This window comes from Labeo rohita, unplaced genomic scaffold, assembly GCF_022985175.1.
Source record: "Labeo rohita strain BAU-BD-2019 unplaced genomic scaffold, IGBB_LRoh.1.0 scaffold_30, whole genome shotgun sequence".
In the NCBI taxonomy this organism is placed as follows: Eukaryota; Metazoa; Chordata; class Actinopteri; order Cypriniformes; family Cyprinidae; genus Labeo; species Labeo rohita.
The window spans coordinates 4,683,876-4,708,827 of NW_026129217.1; the positions used below are offsets into that span (position 1 = coordinate 4,683,876).

At 36.7% G+C, this 24,952-nt stretch overlaps 2 protein-coding genes across 2 annotated transcripts in view; one reads left to right on the top strand and one right to left on the bottom strand.

Moving 5' to 3' along the window:
- Positions 1-12,488, top strand: part of LOC127160184 (oocyte zinc finger protein XlCOF6) — a 500,603-nt gene extending 488,115 nt beyond the window's left edge. The window contains exon 4 of the mRNA XM_051102838.1: positions 11,012-12,488. Coding sequence (XP_050958795.1) covers positions 11,012-12,482 — 1,471 coding nt within the window. The 3' untranslated portion in view covers positions 12,483-12,488. The remainder of the gene's footprint in view (positions 1-11,011) is intronic.
- Positions 12,489-19,895: 7,407 nt separating this feature from the next.
- On the bottom strand, positions 19,896-24,075 carry LOC127160171 (uncharacterized). Its single transcript, XM_051102821.1, has 2 exons — positions 23,996-24,075; positions 19,896-20,929 (listed from the first exon to the last, which is right to left on the bottom strand). The coding sequence occupies exon 2, from the start codon at positions 20,916-20,918 to the stop codon at positions 19,896-19,898; it is 1,023 nt and encodes a 340-aa protein (XP_050958778.1). The 5' UTR covers positions 20,919-20,929; positions 23,996-24,075.
- Between the last annotated feature and the right edge of the window lie 877 nt (positions 24,076-24,952).

Here is a 24,952-nt window from a genome sequence, read left to right on the forward strand (position 1 = left end):
GCTGATGTTGGAAATTGGTATATTACACCAGCATTGGTGCATTACCATTTGCTAAGGTTAGGCCTGCATTTACATTACTCCGGTGTTTTCGACTCTTGAAAACGGAGACCATTATTTGTTAAGAACTGTTGTTACTTTTTATACTGCCATTATTCACATAAACAAATGATAGATTCAGAAAGAGTAGGAGTGTTACTGGCCTCAAGTTTAAAAGAAAATATTTTCGTATGGTTGTATCAAAAGAGTGTGTTGATGAGTGTGTTTACGTGCACCTTCTTAATTCGATTAAAATGAGATTTTGGCAATATTGCGATTAGTCTTTACCTCATGTAAATGCAAATAATACAATTAAACTCATAAAAATCACATTAACATAAGTGGCGTACACTGATTTTAAATCGAAATATACTAGGCATGTAAACACCTTAATCACATTACTGCCGCTCTGACCAAAGTGCACATATGCTCCGGAAGTACATGAAAGAGGTGACACACACCTGCAGTAATACACAGATTAGAATCGATGGTGGGGAAGAAAGCATTGCATTACTGGGGAGCCGAGGAAACAGAATTCATGCTGTTGACGTTGCACAACATGAAGATCATGCAGTACATAGACAAAACACAAAAATGGGTACACTGAGGCTTGTCACAACAAATTGGCATCACATGGCCAACAAAAGCATGGAAAACAACCACACAAAAGTGTTTTGTATTAGACATACATAAATTAAACAAATTACTGTGCACCCTTTTCCATCCTCTCCCCTGTAGTAAACAGCGGTCAAAATGCCAAAATCCCTTTCCACAGAAAGTGTGTGTAGTTACATTTTGATGTCATCAGGCTCTTTGGACAAAATCTGTAATTTTATTAAAAATACCGACATATCACAAATGACAAAGAAATGAAACAAACTGAGAAAGACTAAATCCAGAAGAACTGGCAAATTCTCCAAGATGCTTAAAGAGAGCTACCTGCAAAGCTACAGTATTGTACGGAGTTGCCATATACCAACAATTAATTTCTACTTATTTCCTTGTTTTTCTGGAAAAAATAAAATAAAATATACAATACATTACACTATGGGAATTAAAAGGGCAGACCTTAAGGATAAGGTCGGCAATGATGTGCTGTTTTTTTAATCACATGACATGTGAATGTCTGTCCAAACCTTTTTCCCACCGTCACCCTCACACAGAAGACACCAGTTTAAGTGCTCCAGAAATGGTTAACCTCTTTTCTAAACATCTCTTCTAAAGAGGGGATTTTTGTGTAGCATCTTTGATTAGTAAATTAGATACTTTTATTCATAACTTTATCTAATTGAAGTAATGTATTTCCCCATTGGGATTTTTTATAGATAGTAGCATCAATAATATGATTGCAGTTATTTATTTAAGTGTTTATTGTAGTATCATTGTATTTATGTATAAATATCACAATTATTTCTTTTTTAAAAAAAATTTATACAGCAATATTTTACAGAAAGTCCAATAGGAAGAGTGCAGAAGTACAGGGGTTGGACAATTTCTAAAAGAAATTAGCATTTAAATAGAAAAAATATTATATACAATTTTTCCATTTTCCATTGTGGTACAGTGTTGCCGTATGGCAACCCTTCCGTAAGTACCCCCCATATACTGCCACTGCCAGACCCAGATAGCACTTGATCTAAAAAGAATCTGCTGTGTACAAACATTTGGCAGCCGTCTGTAAGATGTCAGTTTTACATACATTCATAAACATCTTAAAGACATCTATTTGACATCATCTGATAGGAAATGTCCTATTGACATATTGCAGATGAGCAAACACTCAAAACAAAACAAAAAAAAAAAAAAAAAAAAAATTCTCCTGTGTTATCAGGAGAATTTTGTAGGTCAAATTTGATCACAACAGCCATTAATCAGCTGTCGCTGAACATGTCAAACCAGTGATGAAAGACTACAGATTAGCCTAGAATTATAGGAGTCTTTTAAGACTCCAAATTGTGGTCAAAAATCGCACAGTGAGCTGGGCTCTAGCGAGCTGAGTTAAGATTATCTCGTAGCACAATGACAGCTTTGCTGCCCCTCATAAAACATCCTCAGAGAGCGTCATACTGTCACAGCACCATGTTGGAGTCTGGAACTTTACTAAACTTTGGAGAGAAGTTTTACTTCGCTAACTTCATTTTCTGTCAGACGTTTTTCACACATTTTTTTAGTTTCTAGACAGTCTTCATTTGGCTGTCCATTCAACAAAAGCTTCTACCAGCATTGAAAACTCATTGAAGGAAGGAAAAAAAAAAAAAAAGAATATGAGGGTGTTAAAGAAAGTATTCAAATGTCACAATGACATTTGCCAAAATTTAGACTTAATTGACTGTGCTCTTACAAAGCAAATTACACCAAGATGCATGATAAATCTTCTGTAATATTTCAAAAGTATAATTTGTTGCATGCAATTTACAAATCACTGTAATATTGTCATGGCTGTGTTGTAGGTAAGAAGGTGCAGTTCAAATCTTTTTTAATTTAATAATAAACTTCAAACACATATAGATAGACAAAGGAAAGCACAACATCACAGTGACCGAAAAAAGAGCGTCTGTGAAGGAGCAACTTAAAGGCATAGACAAACAAGGATAATTAACTACACACAGGTGATGGATGTAAACTAATAAGGCTAAACGAGACCAGGAACATTACCAAATAAGGGCACACAGGAACTAAACCAAAACAAAAGACAGGAAAACACAGAAACAAGGCGTTCATGGCAACTGAAAGTGTGACAAATTTAGAATTGTATTAACTGACAGGGTTTATTGTAAACTGTAACTAATGGCATTAGTTGAGACTTATTTTCTTAAAATAGGTGTTGTGACTTGTCTATATATATATATATATATATATACAAATTAATTGATAAATTAAATTGTATTGCAAACTTGTTAACCCTTAAATGCATGAATGTTTCGCCAATCACTATTACATATTCGGGTCAATATCCGGGTAAATATCCAGCACAGATGGATCTCTAACTGCTGCAAAAGCAAAAAACTCTCTTGATATTTTAAGAACAATTACAGAAGAATAAAATAAAGCATATTTCATTAGCTTTTGACTTTGTAACTTAGAAGGTTTCAATTTGAGGAGATGACTGTACCATCACCGTCAACATCAGAGCACACTTCCACAGTACATTCAGCATCTGGCTCATATTCGCCATCTCAAACATATTTGCAAAACTACCATTTTCAGTGACTTCAAAATCAGTAGATCGCTGGCAGCTTGTTCACCACATCCACGATTAAATGACAGTTACATTTATATTTTATGGCATACAGTACTTGCTCTGCAGTAAAGCCATTCAAACCAATTCAATTTTTGCTGATGAGGTCCTTTTGTTTTATGCCTGTGGTAATCACGTCATTATTATCTATTAGACAGTGCCACCTCGAGGAAGAAAGGTGAATTGCATGTATTGAGTCATCAAATATTTAAATATTTTTGCGCAGAAAAAATATACTTGCACTAATACACACCTCGGGTCTCTAGCAACTCTATACACTTTTTACAATAACTGAGTCAGAAAACAGACATTCTTTTAAATAGTATTCTTTCTTGTTATATTGCTTATAATGAATAGACAGAGGAATACTAAGGAATAAAGGAGGAAGAGGGTAGTAAATGACGTACCAGGTCACTAAAGACCCAAGGTATACTTTTAAGGGTTAAATAAAAATTGAATCAATATTTGTCTCGATATCCTGCCCTAGTCAGCAATGCACATATCAAAGTGGACACAGTGGACAGTCCCTTCATTTGACTCCAGCATTATGGACATAGCTACAGTCAATGACAAGAAATGCTTGTATCTTTCAGGGGACAACTATTTTGTGCTACTGTCACTGCTCTGTGGTCTTCCACCCACCAAATGGACTACTTGCACAACTACTTCTGCGTTCTACTTGTTACGGCTTAGGAGTTTCCGGTTAGCATTCAGCACATCTACATACAGACAGTTTCTCATGAGAACGCAGATTATTACTACATTTTAGGGCTGGCATTTCTTTAAAAAAACAACTAATCATATTCTCTGCATTAACATGCATCATATTCAACCTGCTGAAAGATTACTAAAAAATATATTTCCCCACTAACCTGCTGCGTTCTCATGAATCATATTTCATATCTGATGAATGTACGGTTTTAAATGAGTTTGACTGACAGGGCTGGGGTTATTATAGTAAAAGTGCCATGTGTTTCCCATTTTTACCATTTGAATAGCAACACTTTTACTACAAGTAGCCTGCCATTTTTAAACTTTGGAGAGTGTAATAAAGCCAGAGTAAATCTGTGGTTATATGGTTTAACTTCAATTGCAATTTTTAGTTTTATTTGTAGTAAAACCATTTGTTTGTGTGTTGGTGCTCTTATTCCGAGTCCCTACTGCTTATTCCCTTGTTTAAAATGGCTGAATGAATGTGAGGTAACTGCCTTATTTAACGATGTTAAACATTTGAATAATTTTTAATGTCTTCTCCTGTCTCAGAAAATTTCCGAATTTGAAATCATTTTATCAGGCGTTTAAGTCAACTAGATGATTGGCAGGGTTTGCCAGGTTTTGGCAAGGTTTGCCAGAAGGGTGGCAAGGTTTGCAAACAACAAGGGTTTTCTTTGTCTGCCCATCTGTTTTCCCAAATACAAAATATTTCCAAACCCATGATTTGCATCCGACAGCAGGCCAAACATTTTCTGTGTCTGTCTTTTTCGTATGGCAGAAAATTAATGACAAATGTGTTTGAAACAAAAAAGCATGTTGAAAAGCAGTAACTGAAAAAATATTTAATTGCATTGACAGTGTTTGCATTTTAACACCTTGTATTTCCAGGGCTTGCATTTTTAAGTCCTTAAATTTTAAATGGTTGATTATTTCAATTCAAAAGGTTTCACACACAATTTCACAATTAAAAATTCACTTGTTCATATTCACCTTCCAGAATACACTTCCAAAATATTAAATATTTAAAGAAATATTAAATCTGTTTAAAAATGGTTTAATGCTCAACAGACAAATTTCGGTCCATTTTATTTCACTTTACAAATTCGCTTTCACAAATTCAGTGGTTCAGATTTGTTGTTTGTATGCTATTCTTGCATTTTTTAAATAAAAAGCTGGTCTGTCTCTGAAATATTGTGCATACACAGCTTGTGCGCTCATATTTAAATCATGAAATGTGCGTCGGAATATCAGGACAACATTTTTCCTCATTTCGTCATTCCCGATTAATGATTGCAAACTGTGTTTAATGTGTTTTGATGAAACATCTTTGATGAATTGTTCATTAATAAATCACAACCATCCCGTGCTATGGGCATTACCATTCATACAGGCTACAGCGGAAGTTATTTTACACAACTATTTAACACTTCCGGGTTCTGAACGCGCACCGTGAAAAAGGCTAATTGTCCAGCAGTATATTTTATTTGGTGGCAAAGGGGCCAGAATGGCATCTTTTGACATTGAAAGTTGCAGACCCCTGATACAGACAAACTGGAAAGACAATTATCTGTGGACGAGGCATGATGCAAAAGATGGTAAGAGTTGTAGTGAAATAAATCATGACGATTATATGCCCGCTCTCACAGACAAGGCTTAAAGGGATAGTTCACCCAAAAATGAAAATTACTCCATGATTTACTCACCCTCAAGCCATCCTAGGTATATATGACTGTGTGGATGGTAGATCGGACTATTTTTTTAAATGGTGGTGATGATGATAACAAAATAATACTGAATAAATAAAAACAATAATAATAATAATAATAATTATTATTATTATTATTATTATTATTTACAAATTACAATAACAAAACAAATAAAATACTAAACAGGGGTATAAAGTTAAACAAAACACATTGCATTCCAAGTAATTGCATTCCAAGTGATTAAACAGCTTACAGATTTCTACAGTTCTTAAAGCCTTTTTATTACACAAGTTAGAAATAGTCTCAAAGTAATGTTGTATTTCAACAAGCAAAACAGTGGCTTCTGACATGAAAATTTACATTTATGTATATAAAATGTTGTTAACAAAATAAGGAGATTAAGTACATACAACTTGTTTTCCTGTAAATGCACTTTAATTAACAAAACCTAACAAGACATTTTTATCAATATTATCAATAACAAATAAAGAGAGGTTTTAGGGTAATGGCAGTGCCAAAATAAATGCACTATAATCTCTGGCTGCTGTTTGCAAAAGGAACAGTTTGTATCAATATATTTTTTATATTTATTTAAAAAAAGTGTTAACAGGATATATAAGACAGACAATTCGAAGAGAAACTTCTTTTATCTTATTAGTTATTAAGTATGTGGAATCAACCAAACTTTCCTCCAGGCAACAGAGACAAACTCGTTCCAGTAAACCGTAACATTTGAGCTGTTACACAGATGTCACTGCTCCGCCTCCCCTCATTCATTCGGCGCCAGACTTCAGAGGTGAGCTTTACATATTTACACAGGCATCAAACACATTTAATTTGTTTTTGTTTAAGCGACATTTTAAAGGCTTTTTTTATGTATTGTTTTCATCGATCACAGCGCGACTTGTGCGTTGTTTCTGGTGTTTTCCTGATGAAGTAAACATCAGTGCAGCAGCAGCGAGCACGCGAGGAAAAAAGTTTGAGATCTGTGAGGGGAAATGTTGAGAATACAGATCTAGTTTTGAGCTTTTATTTCTATTCTTCTGGCATCTTTGGGCCGATTTTGTTAGTTACTTTACATGTTATAATATTCTGGAACTTATAATGAGGTAAGTGAGACATTATACGTTTACTGTTAATATTGGTGAATATGAATAGTTTAATGCTGGAAATATTAGCACTTAGGTGCTTTGTATTGGTGAAAGTTTTATGATTGTTGTTAGTTTATGCACACAAAACTAACGTTTAAGTTATAATTACTTTATTGCAATGAATATACTTAAAAACTATATTTAGATTCCTATGGACATGCTGCTGCAGTTATTTAGCTGTAGTGGTTAATGAAGATGAGTTACATTAGTGTTTGTTTTGTATATTTATGTCATATTGAGAGAAATAACAGTATTAACATATACCCAGACTAAAATAATTTGTTTCTAACAGCAAACATTTAGAATAACGTGAAATGATCTGCTGATGATCCTCAGTGGCTTGTTAAATGAGTGTTAAAAGTCTGAGGCTCATTAGTATTAACAGCAGATGAAAAGACTATAAAATGGGTTTATAGAGAAATAAAAAAAAATCTTATATATATATATGTGTGTGTGTGTGTGGAGAGAGAGAGAGAGTTCAGATGCAAAAGCCACTAAATCCATCTGACGTATTTTTTTAAAATGAGCATTTGTTTCTGGCTACTTTGTATAGGTTTCTATGTAAGTAGTGGTGATTCTGATTGGGCCGAGGCTGGAATTTAGCGAGTTTGAATTAAAAGTATTTGATGGACATATACTATGTGGTCAGGAGCTTTATTAATTATTATTATCTCATTTTTGAGCAAGATGGCTTTTAGCTGGTTTTGCATCTGATCCCTCTTTCTCTCTCTCTCTCTCTCTCTCTCTCTATATATATATATATATATATATATTTGTTTATTTCTGAATAAATCCGTTTTTGTCTATATTTATAGTAGAAGAATTATTCAGTGACATTTAAACACTGTATTTAAAGATCATAGTGCAGTCCAAACATACTTATTGACATTTTTTATATTTATGCTTTGACAATGTCCTGCAAACCACTAGGTTTTACTCATTTTGCAACAAGAAATTTTGAATCATTTAAAATATAAAATTTAGTATGATCTGTAATTATTTTATATAGTTTAGTTATTGTACTATAGAGAATAACTATGCTGTTTAATAATAATAATAATAATAATAAAAATTGCAGACACTAAAATTTGACATCTGGTCTTTGACCCTTTGACCCTATAAAAACTCAGTAACTGCTATATTTTTGATTTTGGCAGATCAGCTCCTCCCACACTGAAATTCATCATCAGTGAAGCTCCTCCCATTGCAGTTCAGCAATAAATGCTGGAAGATTCCCATCAGTTTGCAAGTGAACACAAGCATCAAAGCATCAGGAAGAGCTGAAATCTGCAAAGACTGAGTTTATTAAAGAGGACAGAGAGCAGAGGAGTGATCCAGAACCCTGCAGAATGAAACACATTGAAGATACTGAAGAACAAACAGGTTGGTGTCTATACTCTGTTCATGATTAGGGATGCAAAGATCTGGGGACTGTCAAAGTTTGAAAACTTACATGGGAATTAACAGGAATTAAATGTTATGTTAGCCTAAAACAGGAAAATGAAATATAGTTCTAGTTTAATGATTCAATGGAAAGAAAACTGACCAAGTGCACACTTCAATACAAGACTGAACCTCATTGCTTGTGTTAACAGTATATATGAGACAAAGTTGTTAAAGGCATATTCACTCAAAAATAAAAACTCTGTCATCATTCTGTCACCCTCGTATAGTTATAAACGTGTTTGTATTTTCTCTTGAACACACACACACAAAAAATGTATTTTGAAAAATAATGGTAGCTAGTTGCTGTGCCCCTTTGACATCCACATTATGAAACAAATAATCTGGATGTCAAACAGGAAAACAGCTCAGTTAAAGATTTTCCCAGCCTTGATCTATTTAGCATACAAGTGTCATTCAAATGCATAGGTGCTTAAACAAAAGGCACAATTGTACCTTGAGCTTAGAATTCACACTTAACTTGGGAAAACCTGCCAAATGTTCAGGAACAGCATAAAGACAAAAGGTTACTCTCTCTGGGCCTGGGCTGCCTGCTCTTAGATTGTCACAATATACACAACTTGTTCAGTTCATGTTGTTATATTGGAACCTATAACAAATATACATAGGATCTGCATATTTTAAACAGATTCTTAAATTTGTAATCCTTCAGAGTCCATGAGGGACCAGGAAGTTTTGGTTAGGAGCATTCTTCAAAATATCTTTTGTGTTGAGGAGAAAGAAGAAATTTATATTGGTGTAGAACAACTTGTTCTGAGTAACTGATGTAACTGTAATTGATGACACAATTTACATTTTTGGGTAAGTGTCCCCTAAACTTGCTGCTAGCCTTCATCTCAGAAATAATTTAATTTCTCTACTCACTTAGCAACTGGTCCCAAAGTCAAGTGCATGAAATCTCTTCAGTAATTTATTTAATGTATCAATTAAACCAAAGTTCCAATTAATTCCCTCCTCTTGTAAACTCCTATAAATTTTTAGTATTTCCAAAATTAAGTTTCCTCGGAAATGTTTTGCTTCTTTGCAACCCTAATCATGATGCTGAAGAACATTCATGTTAGAAAGTGTCAAGCACTTTATCACATTTAGATAAAGTTACAATGTACAACATTGTGTTTTTGTGATTATTTTTTTTATTATACAGGTAGAGCTCAGCTCATGTAGTTTTATATAGTTTGGCATATTTGCAGCAAAGAAAGAAATTAGCATTTCACCACTTTAATGAAAACTACTGTTTTTAGACTTAGTTTTGTGGTATATTTTGCATTTTACCTGTGTTTATTGACAATTTACTTAGTTTACTACTGTACAGAGTACTGAACAAATAATGAGAGGGATCTTGAGAGAACTGTTCAAAGTGCAAAATATTAGGCTATACCACAAAACTATGTCTAAAACACCTAGTGGGTCAGTTTTCAATACAATGGTAAAGTGCCAAACTACACAAGCCGAGCTCTACCTGTATTGTTCAACAACTGGTTCTTTTCATTCATTAACAGCTGTTACTGAACAAATACGCCCATCACTGACCGCTGACGAGAGACGGATCTTGTTTGTAAATGAATTGAATGAACTGGTACATGTCATTTGTGAACAAATGTGTATCGGGTGGGTTGGTCATTTGAGTTAGTCTCATTCAGTAATCAGCAGAAAGTGGATGCAAAGTGCAGTTACTGTGCACATTCGTTTGCTTATATGTTCATATTTAACATACAGACTGTAACTCCACAACATGTTTAACATAATCTCAGATTTATGTGAAAATCATAGACTGTAAAAGAGATGGATGGCGACTCAGCTTCATTCCACTATAGAAAAGTGAAGCCAAAGCATTTTAGTATGGCAGCTGCCATCTTAGTAGAGATTTGTTTGGAGCCAGAGCATGTGAAGTGTTGTGAGGTGGAGCCGCAGTATCAAACTCCCACATGCCCAATCGCAAGATCACAATCATGACACCACGCCCCATTTTTAGCATAATAACTACCTAAAAGCAAACATATTAGAAAAAACAAACAACTGAACATAAATCAGCATGATAAAAAACGACCTCAAATAATGGAAACTTTTCCATCTTTGGAAAAATTTAGTTTAGCTCACGTCCCATTAGATTACATGGAGAAGGTGGAGTTTATGACCTACAGTAGTCAACATTTGAAGTGGATCAAAATCTTTCATCAAAGTTGAAAACAATACCTGTTTTTGTCTTGGGACAACTTTGAACTTTTTACTGTATACTGCAGCCTGTCATCAGGGGGCAATCAAAACGTTTTGGCTTCACTTTTCAGGACTTGTTCGGCACACCTGGTGTAAACGTATGGCCAAACTAATAAAAATGTTAATTATGCAACAAAACTTTATGATTTTGTCATCTGAACCACTTATTTAGACTTATATGAGTAGATTAGGCACACATTTTGATAAAGCCAGTGAATATGGTAACAATTACAGTACATTTGTTGACTTTCTAACACATAGGACACTCTTTTTCACCACCTGCTGAAGTATTTTTGTAATATGTCATCCCATGATGCATTACTTGTGCTCTTCCTTGTACACAGATAAAAATTTCATTTACGTCTTCTGAGTAGTTCTGAAAAACTTCTGAGTAGCTCGAAGACTAAAAAGACATTTTTAAAGAAAAAAATAGCAAAGAAATCTGTCACCTGCACTCAGTGTGAAAAGAGTTTCACAAACAAACACAGTCTTGAGCGACACAAGAGAGTTCACACTGGCAAGAAGCCGTTCACATGTGATCAGTGCGGGAAGAGTTTTACAGCCAAACATAGTGTTAAGCGTCACATGAAAGTTCATACTGGAGTGAAACCGTTCACATGTGATCTGTGTGGATATCAATTTGCAGAAAAAGGAAACCTTAAAAAGCACATGACAATCCACACAGGAGAAAAGCCGTTTACATGTGATCAGTGCGGGAAGAGTTTCTCACACAAAGAAACTCTTGAGTGTCACATGAGAGTTCACACTGGAGAGAAGCCGTTTACCTGCGATCAGTGTGAAAAGAGATTTTCAACCAAAAAAGTTCTTCAGTGCCACATGAGAGTTCACACTGGAGAGAAGCCGTTCACGTGTGATGAGTGTGGCAAGAGTTTTGCACAACAAGGAAACCTTAAAGGACACATGAAAGTTCACACAGGAGAGAAGCCGTTTCCATGTGATCAGTGTGAGAAGAGTTTCTCACTCAAACAAAGTCTTGAGTTTCACATGAGAGTTCACACTGGAGAGAAGCCGTTCACGTGTAATCAGTGTGGAAGTCAATTCAGCGCTAAAGGATCTCTTAAAAAACACATGAAAATCCACACTGGAGAAAGACCGTTTTCATGCGATCAGTGCAGGAAGAGTTTCACAAACAAACAGTATCTCGGGTTTCACATGAGAGTTCACACCGGAGAGAAGCCTTTCCAGTGTGATCACTGTGAGAAGAGTTTCACACAATCAGCAAACCTTAAAGTACACATGAGAATTCACACAGGAGAGAAGCCGTTCGCGTGTGATGTATGTGAAAAGAGATTCGCGTACAAAAATACTCTTGAGTTTCACATGAGGATCCACACCGGAGTGAAGCCGTTCATGTGCGATCAGTGTGAGAAGAGATTCTCTAACAAAAATAGTCTTGACTGTCACATGAGAGTTCACACTGGAGAGAAGCCGTTCACATGTGACCAGTGTGGAAAGAGCTTTAGGCAATTAACACATCTTAAAGGACACATGAGAGTTCACACTGGAGAAAAGCCACACACGTGTGATCAGTGTGGGCAGAGTTTCACATACAAACAAGGTCTTACTGTTCACATGAGGATTCACACTGGAGAGAAGCCATTCAAGTGTGATCAGTGTGGCAAAACATTTAGTTGGTCATCAGCTCTGCAAGCTCACCAGGCAGTTCATGCGAATGAGAGGCCACATTCCTGTTCTGTATGTGGAAAGAATTTTTCAAATCTGCAAAGTTTACAAACACATCAGAAAATTCATACTGGTGTGAGAGAGCACATGTGCTTTGAGTGTGGGAAGACTTTTACTACAGCAAGACATTTAAGACTGCACCAGAGAATTCACACTGGAGAAAAACCTCACAAGTGTTCACACTGTGACAAGACATTCAATCAGTTAGGGAATCTGAAAACACATGAGAAGACACACAGAGATAAAGGTGTGTGATCAGTGTGGAAAGAATTTCGCTTTTAAAAGTCACCTGAAGTTACACATGAGAATCCATACAGTGGAGTAACCACATCACTGCTATCTATTTGGGCAAAGGTTCATCCAGTGACTTTATTTATTCGCACATATTTGTTTGACTATTGCACAGCATAGTGGCCAATCGACTTGTGCCATGTTGCCCCTTTCAGACCATTGATTCCAAAAAATTGCCCCTTTCACACAGACCATTGATTCTTTTATGGGATCAGAAAAACTGCTGTATTTTATTGATTTAAAGTGGGTAAAGAAAAAGAAGATTTCTTGATTTCAACACACTTGAGGAGCTTGAATAGCTGCTTCAAGTAAGGTTGTGACGGTTACAATTACAACTGCGCCTATTGGTCTATTGCCATTAGCAGTAGTGCACGTGACGTCACACACTCTATCATAAAATAAAGCAATAAGTCCAAAGAAGCTGGTGTTTATAGTGAATTTATAACAGCTAAGAGGCATTGTTAGAAAACTGTAAGACACAGCTTATTGCTTTTAGAAAACGGTTATTCCATCTACGTAGTAAGGTTTCACAAAGTAAATCAGAGCAAATACAGAGTAATTATGTTAATAAAAACATTATTCTTCTGCCAAACTGTCACGAATCTGGTCGGCGTCCCGATGTCCACTCACCAACAGATGTCTCTCTCGCCTCACCTACACACTCTGACTGTTACTTTGCATCTCAGACTGCATCTCCCATCCTCCACCGCTCTGATTGCGTCAGCCCCCGTGACCAATCAGGCGTTCTATAAAAACCCCGGTCCTCCCCAGTTGCACTTCATGGATTGTTGAATCATTGAATTGTTGTAGTTTGTATTGTGTTGTTAGCGTTCCCTAGTCTCCCGAGTTCCTAGTTTCCTTGTTCCCGTGTTTTTGACTTCTCGCCTGGACTATTGTTTACCCTCTCTGGATTTTCTGTATTGCTCCCGTTCGCTCCTGTTCGACCCACGCCTGACTCACGGACTTCTATTGTGCATCACCCTTATATACCTGCTTGCTATTGTCTCGACCCTGCCTGTATGACCATGTCTTTGTCTCGCCAATGTAATAAAAGCTTGCGTATGGATCCGCTCGCCTCTTGTCTCGTTCATCACGTGACACAAACAATACAGTTCTCAGGAAACAGTTCTGTTTGCAACAAAGTGGTTGCTGAGCAACACAGACGTAAACAAAGGTGTATGTTTGTAGTGTAATTTACAACAGCTTGGAACGTGGCTCAACCAAATCAACCAGATCCCAAATTAAGGACCGGAATTTGCCTTTTTCACGGTCTGTGTTCGAAACCTGAAAGCATTGAATAGTTGGCATGAACTTCTGCTGTAGCCTGTATGAATGGCAATGCCCATAGCATGGGATGGTTGTGATTTATTAATGAACAATTCATCATAGATGTTTCATCAAAACATATTAAACAGTTTAATTAACAATATATGTGTGTGTGTGTGTGTGTGTGTATATATATATATATATATATATATTTTTTTTTTTTTATTTTTGGGTAACATTTTCTATGAAGTCAGTATCTATAATACATTATGAGGGTATTCTTATGGCGTTATAATCAATACATAATGCATTAGAAAAACCTTATAATATGTTGTATCATCTCACTAGTATTTATAAGAACGGTTATAATGTATTATAACATTTACATATTTATATATGTTGAAAGTATTAACTAGTTCACAACAATATTAACATTAGCCTCATAGGAAACACTCAAATAACACTCAACACCTAACCACTCACAAGATGTAGATTTAATACGGTGTGAATTGTGTGTTATAAATAATCATACTCTTAAAAGATAACAAACACATAACTATTATAATATTTTAAAACTGTTATGATTATTCATTAGATGATATAACAAAATGTTGTTTTGAAATGCATTAGGCATTGATTATAATGTCTTAAGAATACCCTTATAATGTATTATAAATACGAGCTTCATAGAAAGTGTTACCTTTATTGTGTCTTTATTTGGTAATTTTTTTGTGAAGCGCTCTTGTTCCACACAGAGACATCAGAAAGCACATCCTGTTTGTTTTCTTTATTTTACAAAAGTATGTTTTGTTAATATTGTGAGTACACACAAACTAAGGTAGACCCTTTACAGTTCCGAATAATATATTACTCCTACCATGTTGAGCAAAAATGATGGCGTGTATAAGTTGTTTTCACATCGCGCTGGCGTCTCCATGTACTGCAAAAACCCAAGATATAATCATTTTTACCATTTGTGTTTGCATTTATGTGTTTCTGTGTTATTGTCATAACTTTGCCTATGCTTAACAAGACAATCATGTGTTATTCGGACTATTAAAAATAATTTTTAATTTCAACTGACATTCACAAACGTGTTAAAATTTGTACCAATGACAAACGCCAATGCAATAAATAAGAAAAGTTCTGAATGACGTGTCCATTTAACGGTTTATTATATTTTGGTGTTATACTATTTAAATTCATAGTCAAATGGGATTGACAAATCAATTTTAAAAATACAGAGAAGGCAAAGCATTTAAAGATGCCCTAAAACTTATATCAAGACTGCCAGGTAGATGCACACTCAGTGATTCAGTGATTTACCATCTAAAGCGGCCTACGGCACTCGCTGTGCGCACTTTCAAATGTATCGAGACCCTGAGTTGTCAATGCCTTTCTGGGAATCACTTTGTTTGTGTCACACCCCTGTGGACTGTTTCATTGGTTTTTCCCTTGTAGTTCCTTATTTGGTTTTTCCTGTTCCGTTTTCTATTATGACGTCATTGTTTAATCATTCACACCTGTCCTCGTCTCATTAGCCTGTGTATTTAAGTTTGGTTCAGTTCCTCATTTGTTTGTAGGTTCTTAATGTTGTTTAAAGTCTTTTTCGTTGTGTTCCCATTCCGTTGTATGGATTATATAAATAAACTGCGCGTTCCTGACTTCCTTGTCCCTACACCTACAGTTCATGAATTGGTTTGTTTGAACCGTATCGTCGGTTCTTTTAGACCTGCAGTCCACCGACATTGTACACACTTTGTACGTGATGTCAATATGGACAATGGAAGGCATTTTTTCATTAGAGATAAGTTGTATTGAAATCATATTATGTTACTTATTTTAACTCTTTGACTTTGCTTTGATAAATATTTGACTTGCTTTTTTAAATTTGCATTTCAGTGACAGAAATTACTCTTTTCTCTATTTTCACAAATATTCACATATTTTAGCGTTCATCACTGTGTGATACCTAATCAAACTGTATTAATCTGTTGTCTCATACATTAACACAACTATGCAAGTACATGTAGAATGGCCTTCTGAGGTAAACTGTTTGTCTTTTAGCATCACTAATGTTGGCCTGCAGAAGTTTAACAATATTGTTGCCACGAAAAAAAAAGTTTAAATAATTGTTTATTAAAACATATAAACTTACCTTACAACAGTTGAAACCAGTGGCTTTGCCCTGTTGTTCTATCAAAATGACGTTAGGGAAGCGATTTAAATGTCCAAGGAGTGAAGGCCATTAGATAACACAGCACTGGGACTACCAAACAGTGTTTAAAATGACCCAACAAAATGCCTTGTGTTTAATCTGGAAGTTGATTGTTTGCACATCATGGGTTAGGACTCCTGCAGAGGAACCACAAAGCAGGAGACACAACAAAGGACAGAGCAAAGGGAGAAACATAGAAAAAGAAATGAGGAGGGAATCTGTAATGTGGAGAGGGAGACGAGAGGTGAGGGGATCCATGCGCAAGCTTTTATTAACAGGACGAGACAAATACATGGTCAAGCAGGCAGGGTCAGAACCGTTACAAAGAGGTATGTTGGGGTGAGGCACAAGAGTAGTCCGTGAGGCAGGCGTGGGTCGATCAGTGACGAACATAGTCCATGACGTGAGGCAGAGGAGTAATCCTTACAACAAGCAAGAGTCCAGAAGGCAGGCAGCGAGACAGACAAAACGAGGTGGCTAGGCGAGAATACGAAACTAAGGGAACTCAGGAACTAGAAAACTAGGAAACTAGGAACTCAGGAAACTAAGGAACAACACTGTAAAGGTGCTAGCACTAGGGGAGCGCTAAATGCAACCGACACACTTCTCCACATTATCTCCACAATACTCGGTGAGTTACAGAGGGGAAAGTCCGGGGCTTAAATAGGGCGCCTGATTGGCCACAGGTGCTGATGCAATCAGGGCATGGATAATGGAATATGTAGTCTGGGGTGTAGAGCAACAGTCAGTGTGTAATGACAGAGTGAGAGCGACATCTGGTGGCGAGCGGACCGCAGATTCATGACAGTATCAAAGCATGTGAAAGAAAAACAGTACAGAAAAACAGTAAACAAGATAAAATCTTTGTTAATGCTTTAGTGCAGTGAGTTAAAAACAAAAAACAAAACAAAACAGTTCATTCATCTGAATGGAAAAGTTCATAAGGTTCCCATGTGTCCAGAACAAGGCTGCCAGCGCACTTTTGTCTATTTTTTCCCATTTTTTATTTTTCTTGTTCCTGTAGTTTTTACAAATGGAAAGTGTTTAAATGTATTGGGCAGTCTTTAATGGATTTTGAGCCTCGTACAGCAGCACTGGAGTCTTCTGGACCTTTGTGGGTGGAGCACTGACATTTTCCAAGTATGAAAAAGGGAAATTTGTCAGTGAGATAGGTGTGATAGCTTTTAGAGGTAAAGCACTAAGTGCTGAAACAGGTAAAGCAGACTTGTGAGTTCTTGTGTGAAGCAACATATTCCTTAAAGATGTATCAGTGCAGTGATGTTAACTATTTTTTCTGAGTTTTCGCTGAGTTTTAGTTCATTTTAGTGACGCAAAAATTCTTAAAGGAACCGTATGTAGGATTGTGGCCAAAACTGGTACTGCAATCACTTTCAAAATACTGTAGAACGGTGTATCCCCTCCCCTTCCCCCCTGACTGGAGGTTGCCAGCTAAGCTGCAGGATTCCTCAGGAACCTAGGCTGCTACAAGGAGCTTCCAATGGCAAGTGACGAGTCCTACACAATAAGTTTTTTTTCCTTCTGTTACTTATGTTTATGCTTCACGAGAGATGTTTTGCAAAGTAATTATGTGTCGCAAAAATTTACTAAAGGCGATTAGCCAAATATTTCGTAAAGATGTACTGTAATACCACATTTTAGTCGGAACATAAGCCGCTTTTCCACTATCGCGCCGAACGGTTCTTAGAACGGTCAGGTACGGTTCCAGTTGTGTTTCCATATGAGCCTGGTACGGCACGGCACGATTACAAACCGTTCTCGGCCCGGAATTCTTGGCACGGTTAGACAAACGTGCCAAACCGTGCTGATAGAATGTGTGTGCTAAGCGAAAGGGCGCTGTATGATCAAACAGCCAAGTAAACAGCTGTTACACTGCATTCATAGCTCATGCATTATTACTGTCAATAAATGTGTTAGTTTTCAGAAAGGTTTTACCTTCTGTGTCCGTGTCCGTTGGCATGCACATCCCCTCAGCATTTGTTGGTAACGTTATACCCGTCGTCGCCTTCTGTTTATTTTATTTTTTGCGTTGTTTATAGTTGTGTCCTTTTTTTCTGTTATTTAACGAAGTCCCAAAAACAGAAATACCTGATCATATCGCTGTTTACATTACAATTGCGTTACCAAGGCAACAACTAACACATTTGTATTTACATTCCAAAGAGTTCCGTTATCAGCACCACAGTGGAAAATGAAACCATATCCGTGCTGACTGGCCCGGATCGGCACGGAACGGAACGGTTAAGCGAAGAGAACGGTTCGGCCCGATAGTGGAAAAGCGGCTATAGATTGTTTTCATACCGTGCTAGTGGTGCGATATAAAGCTTTTTATGAACGCATTTAGCATGGGCGACTGTGGAAAATCCACTGTGTACGGAAGCACGTCTCCATCTGTCAAAGGCATCTCCTATACAAATCCTTGTTTTATTTCGGACTTTGTCACGACGTACTTCGGATTCATAACGAGGTCTTTTAGGTTTCGTAGCTTTATACATGTTTTATCCGACACGTTCGTAGCTGCAGCTGTAACTAGAGCAGAGCTGGCAACCCGGATGACAAAACTCTACTGACTTTGTGATTGGTAGATAGCTGGAGGGTGGCGCCTCAGACCAAAACACAACATGACAACTCACTTTTAAATGACAATATCCTGGCCGGACCACTGTTGTCAGTGATAAAAGTATTTGAAATGAACATGATTTCTTAATGTCTAGTGACATGTCAGGGCCATTTAATGATTAACTGAAATAAATTTCTTACATACGGTTCCTTTAATGACGATCACAGGGAACAACGCAGCAGACTGTATACCCTGTGTGTTTGCTTTATTTCACAAAACCACACAGTGTTGTTATTATGAGTGTACACAAATAAAAGTAGATTCCTTACAGATTCCATTGATGTATTGCTCTTATCTGTACGATCAGAAATGACAGAGTAATTGAAGTTCTGTTGTCACATTAGGCCCATCAGACAGTCAATAGACAGTTAGTACCGACACTGGCAAGTATTTGATTTAAGACAAAGGAGTATATGTCTGCCAAATGGGAAAGAACTAACAGTCATTACTTTGTCCAATCAACTGTTTTTAATGAAGTTCTGTCAAGGAAAAAATAAAATTAACAGACGAGAATCAAACATAAAAATCAAAAATATTAAGCCTGTTTTCAGAAAAATAAAAATGTTTTTGTACATTCATTTTTACAATACCACGACCAATAATCAACATTTTTTTTTCTTTTTGTAATATTGAAGACTGTACTCTGTAGTGAATTCCATTTTTTAATTTAGTAATTTGTATATTTTTGTAAACGTATAGGTTTGATTAAATTTAACTCTTTGACATAAAGGACAACATATTTAATTAGGTCATTATAAAAAAAATGCCCTTAAAGCTGGAAAATTTGCCTGTGTGTGTGTATACTGTACGTACTATGTATACATATATTCTCTATAAGTATTATGTAAATTTACAATACCTGTTATAATGTATTCTACATGTTAATGTTACGTGATGAATTACTGTATTAACACACTTATACACAATTACAATGTATTTGTTGAAATAAGATATTACAATTAAATATTTGATTATTAAAAAAAAGGGTGAGAGAGAGGAGGAGGAAGAAGAGAGAAATTATTACTCTGTTAACGACTAGTAATTCAGTGTTTTAATTGGAATTGATTAACATATTACAAGCCATTGAAAGTCCAAACAGTATCTGTTATACAGTACCAACCTCCTCTCTCTTTTTTCTTTTCTTTTTTTTGTTTTTGTTTTTAAGATATCCAAGTAATTGCTTGAAAAGTTAGAAATAAGGTATTTAACTGAGGCATTTTGTTTATCCATGGAGTCAACCAGTGCTGATTTTTTTTCATGACTTTGCGGGTGGCAGCGGGACTTCAGTTGAAGGGTTTGGGTCATCGTCGATCTTTAAATCATGGCAGAACAACACAAGTTCTTGACCAAGACCCAGTTTGTACTGCCACAGATATAAACGCTCATTTGCGTTCAGCTCAACTGTGAGATTTTCTTCCACTTCAGTCGCTTCATTCCAGCTTTCGTCTTCGGTGCTGACATGTAAGCCTCCATATTCAGCTGAAAAAGAGAACTGCAACTTCACAATTAACGCCATTAAATCAGCCAAGGTTGTCATGGCTATCTTCCAGTTGTGTGTAATTTGGGTCATCATTTCCTTATTGTATCCAACCCTTTTAATGATTTTATTTTGCCATGTCACTGGTGTATTGCTGTCATTAGTTATGGATGTAATGTTCTCCCAAATGCCAAAGGCTGGGCCTTTAGTCATTGACAGCCCTCCAGGAAGGAAGTTAAGGATATTGGGATGAACAGAATAGACAGCAGTGCACTCGTCTTTGTTGAAGTTGGTCCCTTTGTAGTACTCAACTCCCCACTCTGAGACGGGCTTCAGGAAGTAGTAGTGGTTTGGCAGACCCCAGTAATACAGACCATCTCTGCAGTTGGGATGCAGCGGGTATTCTACAGCATCCGAGTCTCGATTCATGTTTGTTGTTCTTCGGTAAGTACCCTTTCCTTGGAAGATGATGTAAAACTCGCCAAAGGCCCCGAGGTAGTGGTCTCCACCCTGGCAGTTGGGATGAAGGCTGTAAACTACAGCATCGCTGTCTGTCGTCAGGTTGCTGACTCTGCGGTAGGACTTGCCTTTGATGATGTAAAAGCAGCCATTTCCACTACCAAGGTAATGGTCTCCATTTTTGCAGGCAGGGTGCAGACTCAAAACAGTGATGTCTGAACCTTTATTAAAATTACTTGACTGCATATAGCAGCCGAGATCAGAGCGGATTATATAATAGTAGTCGTTCACACCGCAGAAGTCAGTACCTTTGGTTTTGTTCTTAGGAATAATTCCCTTCATCGTGCCTGAACCTGCAATACAGAATAAGCCGAGCGTTTAATCTCCATCTCTAATGGAATGCTGTCATTCTACTTGTACTATAGAGCGAGCTGACTGACTACCAAAACACGTCTTTATTAATCAAATGGAAAAAAGAAAGTTAACTTTTGATATAATACTAAATTTTGTATGATTAATACTTTTGCAGGAAACTCTAATAAGTTATGTTTTCTTATGAGGTTGATCATTTGTATTTCTCCAAACAAACTCATGCCTTATGAATATTTGTTTTGTTGTAATTAGGTAAAGCTGTGCTGATGTGGATCTACTTAAAGGAGAAGTTCACTTCCAAAACAACAATTCACAGATAATGTACTCACCCCCTTGTCATCCAAGATGTTCATGTCTTTCTTTCTTCAGTCATAAAGAAATGATGTTTTTTGAGGAAAACATTTCAGGATTTTTCTCAATATTACGGACTGATACGGTGACCCGAATTTGAACTTCCAAAATGCAGTTTAAATGCGGATTCAAATGATCCCAAATGAAATCATTTTTGAAGTTGAGGGAGAAAATACGATTGGAGTTTTTCAACATACCCTAACTGTCTTGAGTCAGAATACACAGAGTTCAGGGAGAGAAAGACAAGACGAGCTTTTGAGATTAAAAAGTATTTAAATTGTATTTTTTTTAATGAAAATAACTGATCGTTTCACTAGATAAGACCCTTCTTCCTCAGCTGGGATCATTTACAACCGCATTTAAACTGCATTTTGGAAGTTCACAATCAGGGCACCATATCAGTCCATTACATTGAGAAAAATGCTGAAATGTTTTTTGTCAAAAAAACATAATTTCTTTACGACTGAAGAAAGAAAGACATGAACATCTTGGATGACAAGGGGGTGAGTTCATAATATGTAAATCTTTGTTTTGGAAGTGGACTTCCCCTTTAAGGCTCCAACAGTCTTGGGGCTTGAACCTCCATTCTTTGAAGAAAAAGATCAGGGCTGCGTTTCCCAAAAGCATTGTAAGCCTAAGCTGATCATAGCTCCATTGGTGGCAATGGGTCTACGATGTACTTGGGCTTACGATGCTGTTGGAAAACGCAGCCCAGGTCCTTAAAGTGCCCCTATTATGCGTTTTTAAATATGATCTTTCATGTAGTGTTTCATGTAGCTGTATGTGAACATAAACTATCTGCAAAGTTGTGAAGCCAACAGTGCACGATACATAAAGTTATTGTCTATCAGAAAAAAGAGTCAACTCACATTTGCCTAAAGGAGTCATCATGATTTCAAATCTTTTTGTTACGGCCACACGTCACGAAGTAACACATTTGCATAATGTCCACCCACATTCTACATCGCGAACAACTTGCCCGCCCATACATTTCCATGGGGTTTAGGTCACATGGAAATTTACACGTACATTATACAGAAGACGCTGTATCATACGCTGTGAGTAAAACTGTTTTATATTCACTTCCAAAAGATGATGAATCTACAAAGATTGTATTTTCTGGCGATCTTTCAAAATACGTAGTTGTGTATGTTATGTTGTGTAACAGCCCTGCACATGTCTTGCTAACCAGCTAAATCACACTTCTGTAGTTCTGTTGTTCAGCTGTGGACCTACTGTAGTCTGACAATTTGTGATTGATGCAGCTTGACTGTCTGTGTCATTAGTTGGAGTAATGATAAAGGATGCGCAAGAAGCGGCTTTCACACCGAATGTGGTATGAAACCCATTCGTTTTAATTTCTTCCGCCGCGCCAGAACGGCTTGTTTCGGTCTCGACTAAAGCGGACTAAAGTTCAAATGAGTTGTTCAAATAAACTTTTGCCGCTGTGCTCTGAAGGGCTGAACTGAACCCAGTGGCCAGTGCAGCGCTTTCCGCGTTCAGTGTGAAAGCCGCTTAATGCATTATACAGTGCTGAAGTTTTCAACATAGAGCTTTGCCCGGTTCAGTTATAAAAGCAAATTGAGAGCACTTTCCACGGTAGACTGTGCTAACTTGTCGATCAGTCACTTCAGCCGTTTCATCGTCAGACTCTGGCTCGAATTGTTATGGTAAAATCGATGCCATCTTTTCTATGTATTGACAAGTAAGGCAGTCTATTAAAACAATATTAGCAACCTTTGAAATGGCATAATAGGGGCACTTTAAACACTATGCTGTCTGAAACTAACAAAACCATTTCTGCATTATCAATTGCACAATGCACAGTTAATTGAATTTCATTTGCAACTACATCAGCCTTTACACTATTACTCAGAAAATCTTTAACCACTGGTTGAAACATCAAGTTCATGTTTGAAAATCACACTATGGCTACGTCTACATTAATCTGGATACATTTGAAAACAGATTTTCGTTTTAAAATGCTCTCCGTCCACACTAGCGTTTTCAAGCGTTTTCCGAAAGTTTTTCATCCACACTAAAACGTAGGAAAACGTTAAATTCCTAAATTAAATTCAAGGACAAATGCCTAAAGTGCATTTGTCCTGCTTTATCAGGAGTGTTTTCTTCTGTGACTGCACCTCTAGCTAAGCTACAGAATGTGTGTACATTGGTACAGTGAAACAACTATTCCTGCCAATGGATGTGACAAGCTGCTTTCGATGAAACTGTGAGCCTGGAAAACAACTGATGACAAAGAAAACTGGAAGACATCTAGAAAACTAGACTAAAAAGTTGGGTTTGCTAAATAATTAACAGGAGCATAATGACTGGTTCTATTGCAGACTCTAAATTTAATTGCTTTTAATAGCCTAGTCTGAAGGGGCTAGCCTTTTTGCCACATCTTACAGCCTACCTCTAAAAGAAAAGCTACATTGTTATGACAAATGAAGAGGCAGAATGTTTTCTCACAACAGTAATATGCTAAAATAACAAAAGACGCACATCTGTTTATGGGAATTCCCATAAACAGATGTGCGTCTTTTGTTATTTTAGCATATGCAACAACTGTTCTAGAAGTAGCTTGATGTCTAAATTATATTGTTTGAATATTTTGTATATTTTTAACAGCTGTCCTTCTTATAAAGGTACTCAACAAATACAAAAACTATATAAGCCCACGAGTGCACACTTACTTGGACAACTGTAGACAGCAGAAACAGTAGTTCTGAAGAGCAGCTCTTCTCCTGTCAATCTTGTTAGCTACCAGTCTCCCAAACTCTTTTAAAGCTTCAAAGAGGGTTGGCAAAACACACCCACGGGATTCAAGGAAGACTAAGTATGGGTCTCTGCAGGAAAGTAATTGGATTTTCCAGATTGGTGGGCAAGGCCAAAACAGAGGGGTGTTTTCGACCATGATACCTGATTGGTTGCTTAGAGGTGGGGTCAGGTAAGGGACATAATTTTCAGTGCGTGGTTTAGAAACACCCACAAAGTAAGAAATGCCCACTTTTTTTTCATCTCGTTCTCGTCAAAAGGTGTTTATGCCAATAAATCCAGGGTTCTCTATTTGTGCAGCTTTCTGTTGTTTTTGAGTGGAAACTGAGGGCGAAAAATGATACAGTTCATATACTATTTGCAAAAGCATCTGATCCAAATGTGAATTCCAAGATCAAAGTGCCACAATATTAGAGGTTCTCCACTCAAGATCCTCTTTCCTCCAGTGTTTCGCTCCAACCCGATCAGAAACCCCAAAGCTGAGCCAAATCCAAGCCAGAATCTTAATGTATGATATTGTTACACTGAGCATTTCTTTATTGTATATTACAGCACTTGCCATTATTCATTTTGTTAAATGTTTTGGTCATGTTGTATGTGAAAACAATCATGCCAATAAAGTACATTCAAATAAATAAAAAATCAGCCATAAAATCCACAAACCATAAGTAACTGTAGAATATACAAGAAAAGAATAATCAGGTGTAATCACAATAGTTTATTTACTGGAGAAATGTCAAAAAGCAGTATCAAAGTAGTCCATTCACAGTACTCTCTGGTGGTATACAATAGTTTTGTTTGAGGTACAGAGCAGAATTTCAGTTGAAAATCCTATCCTGATCCTCATCAGGGTATCATCTAGAAACCTGGAAGTG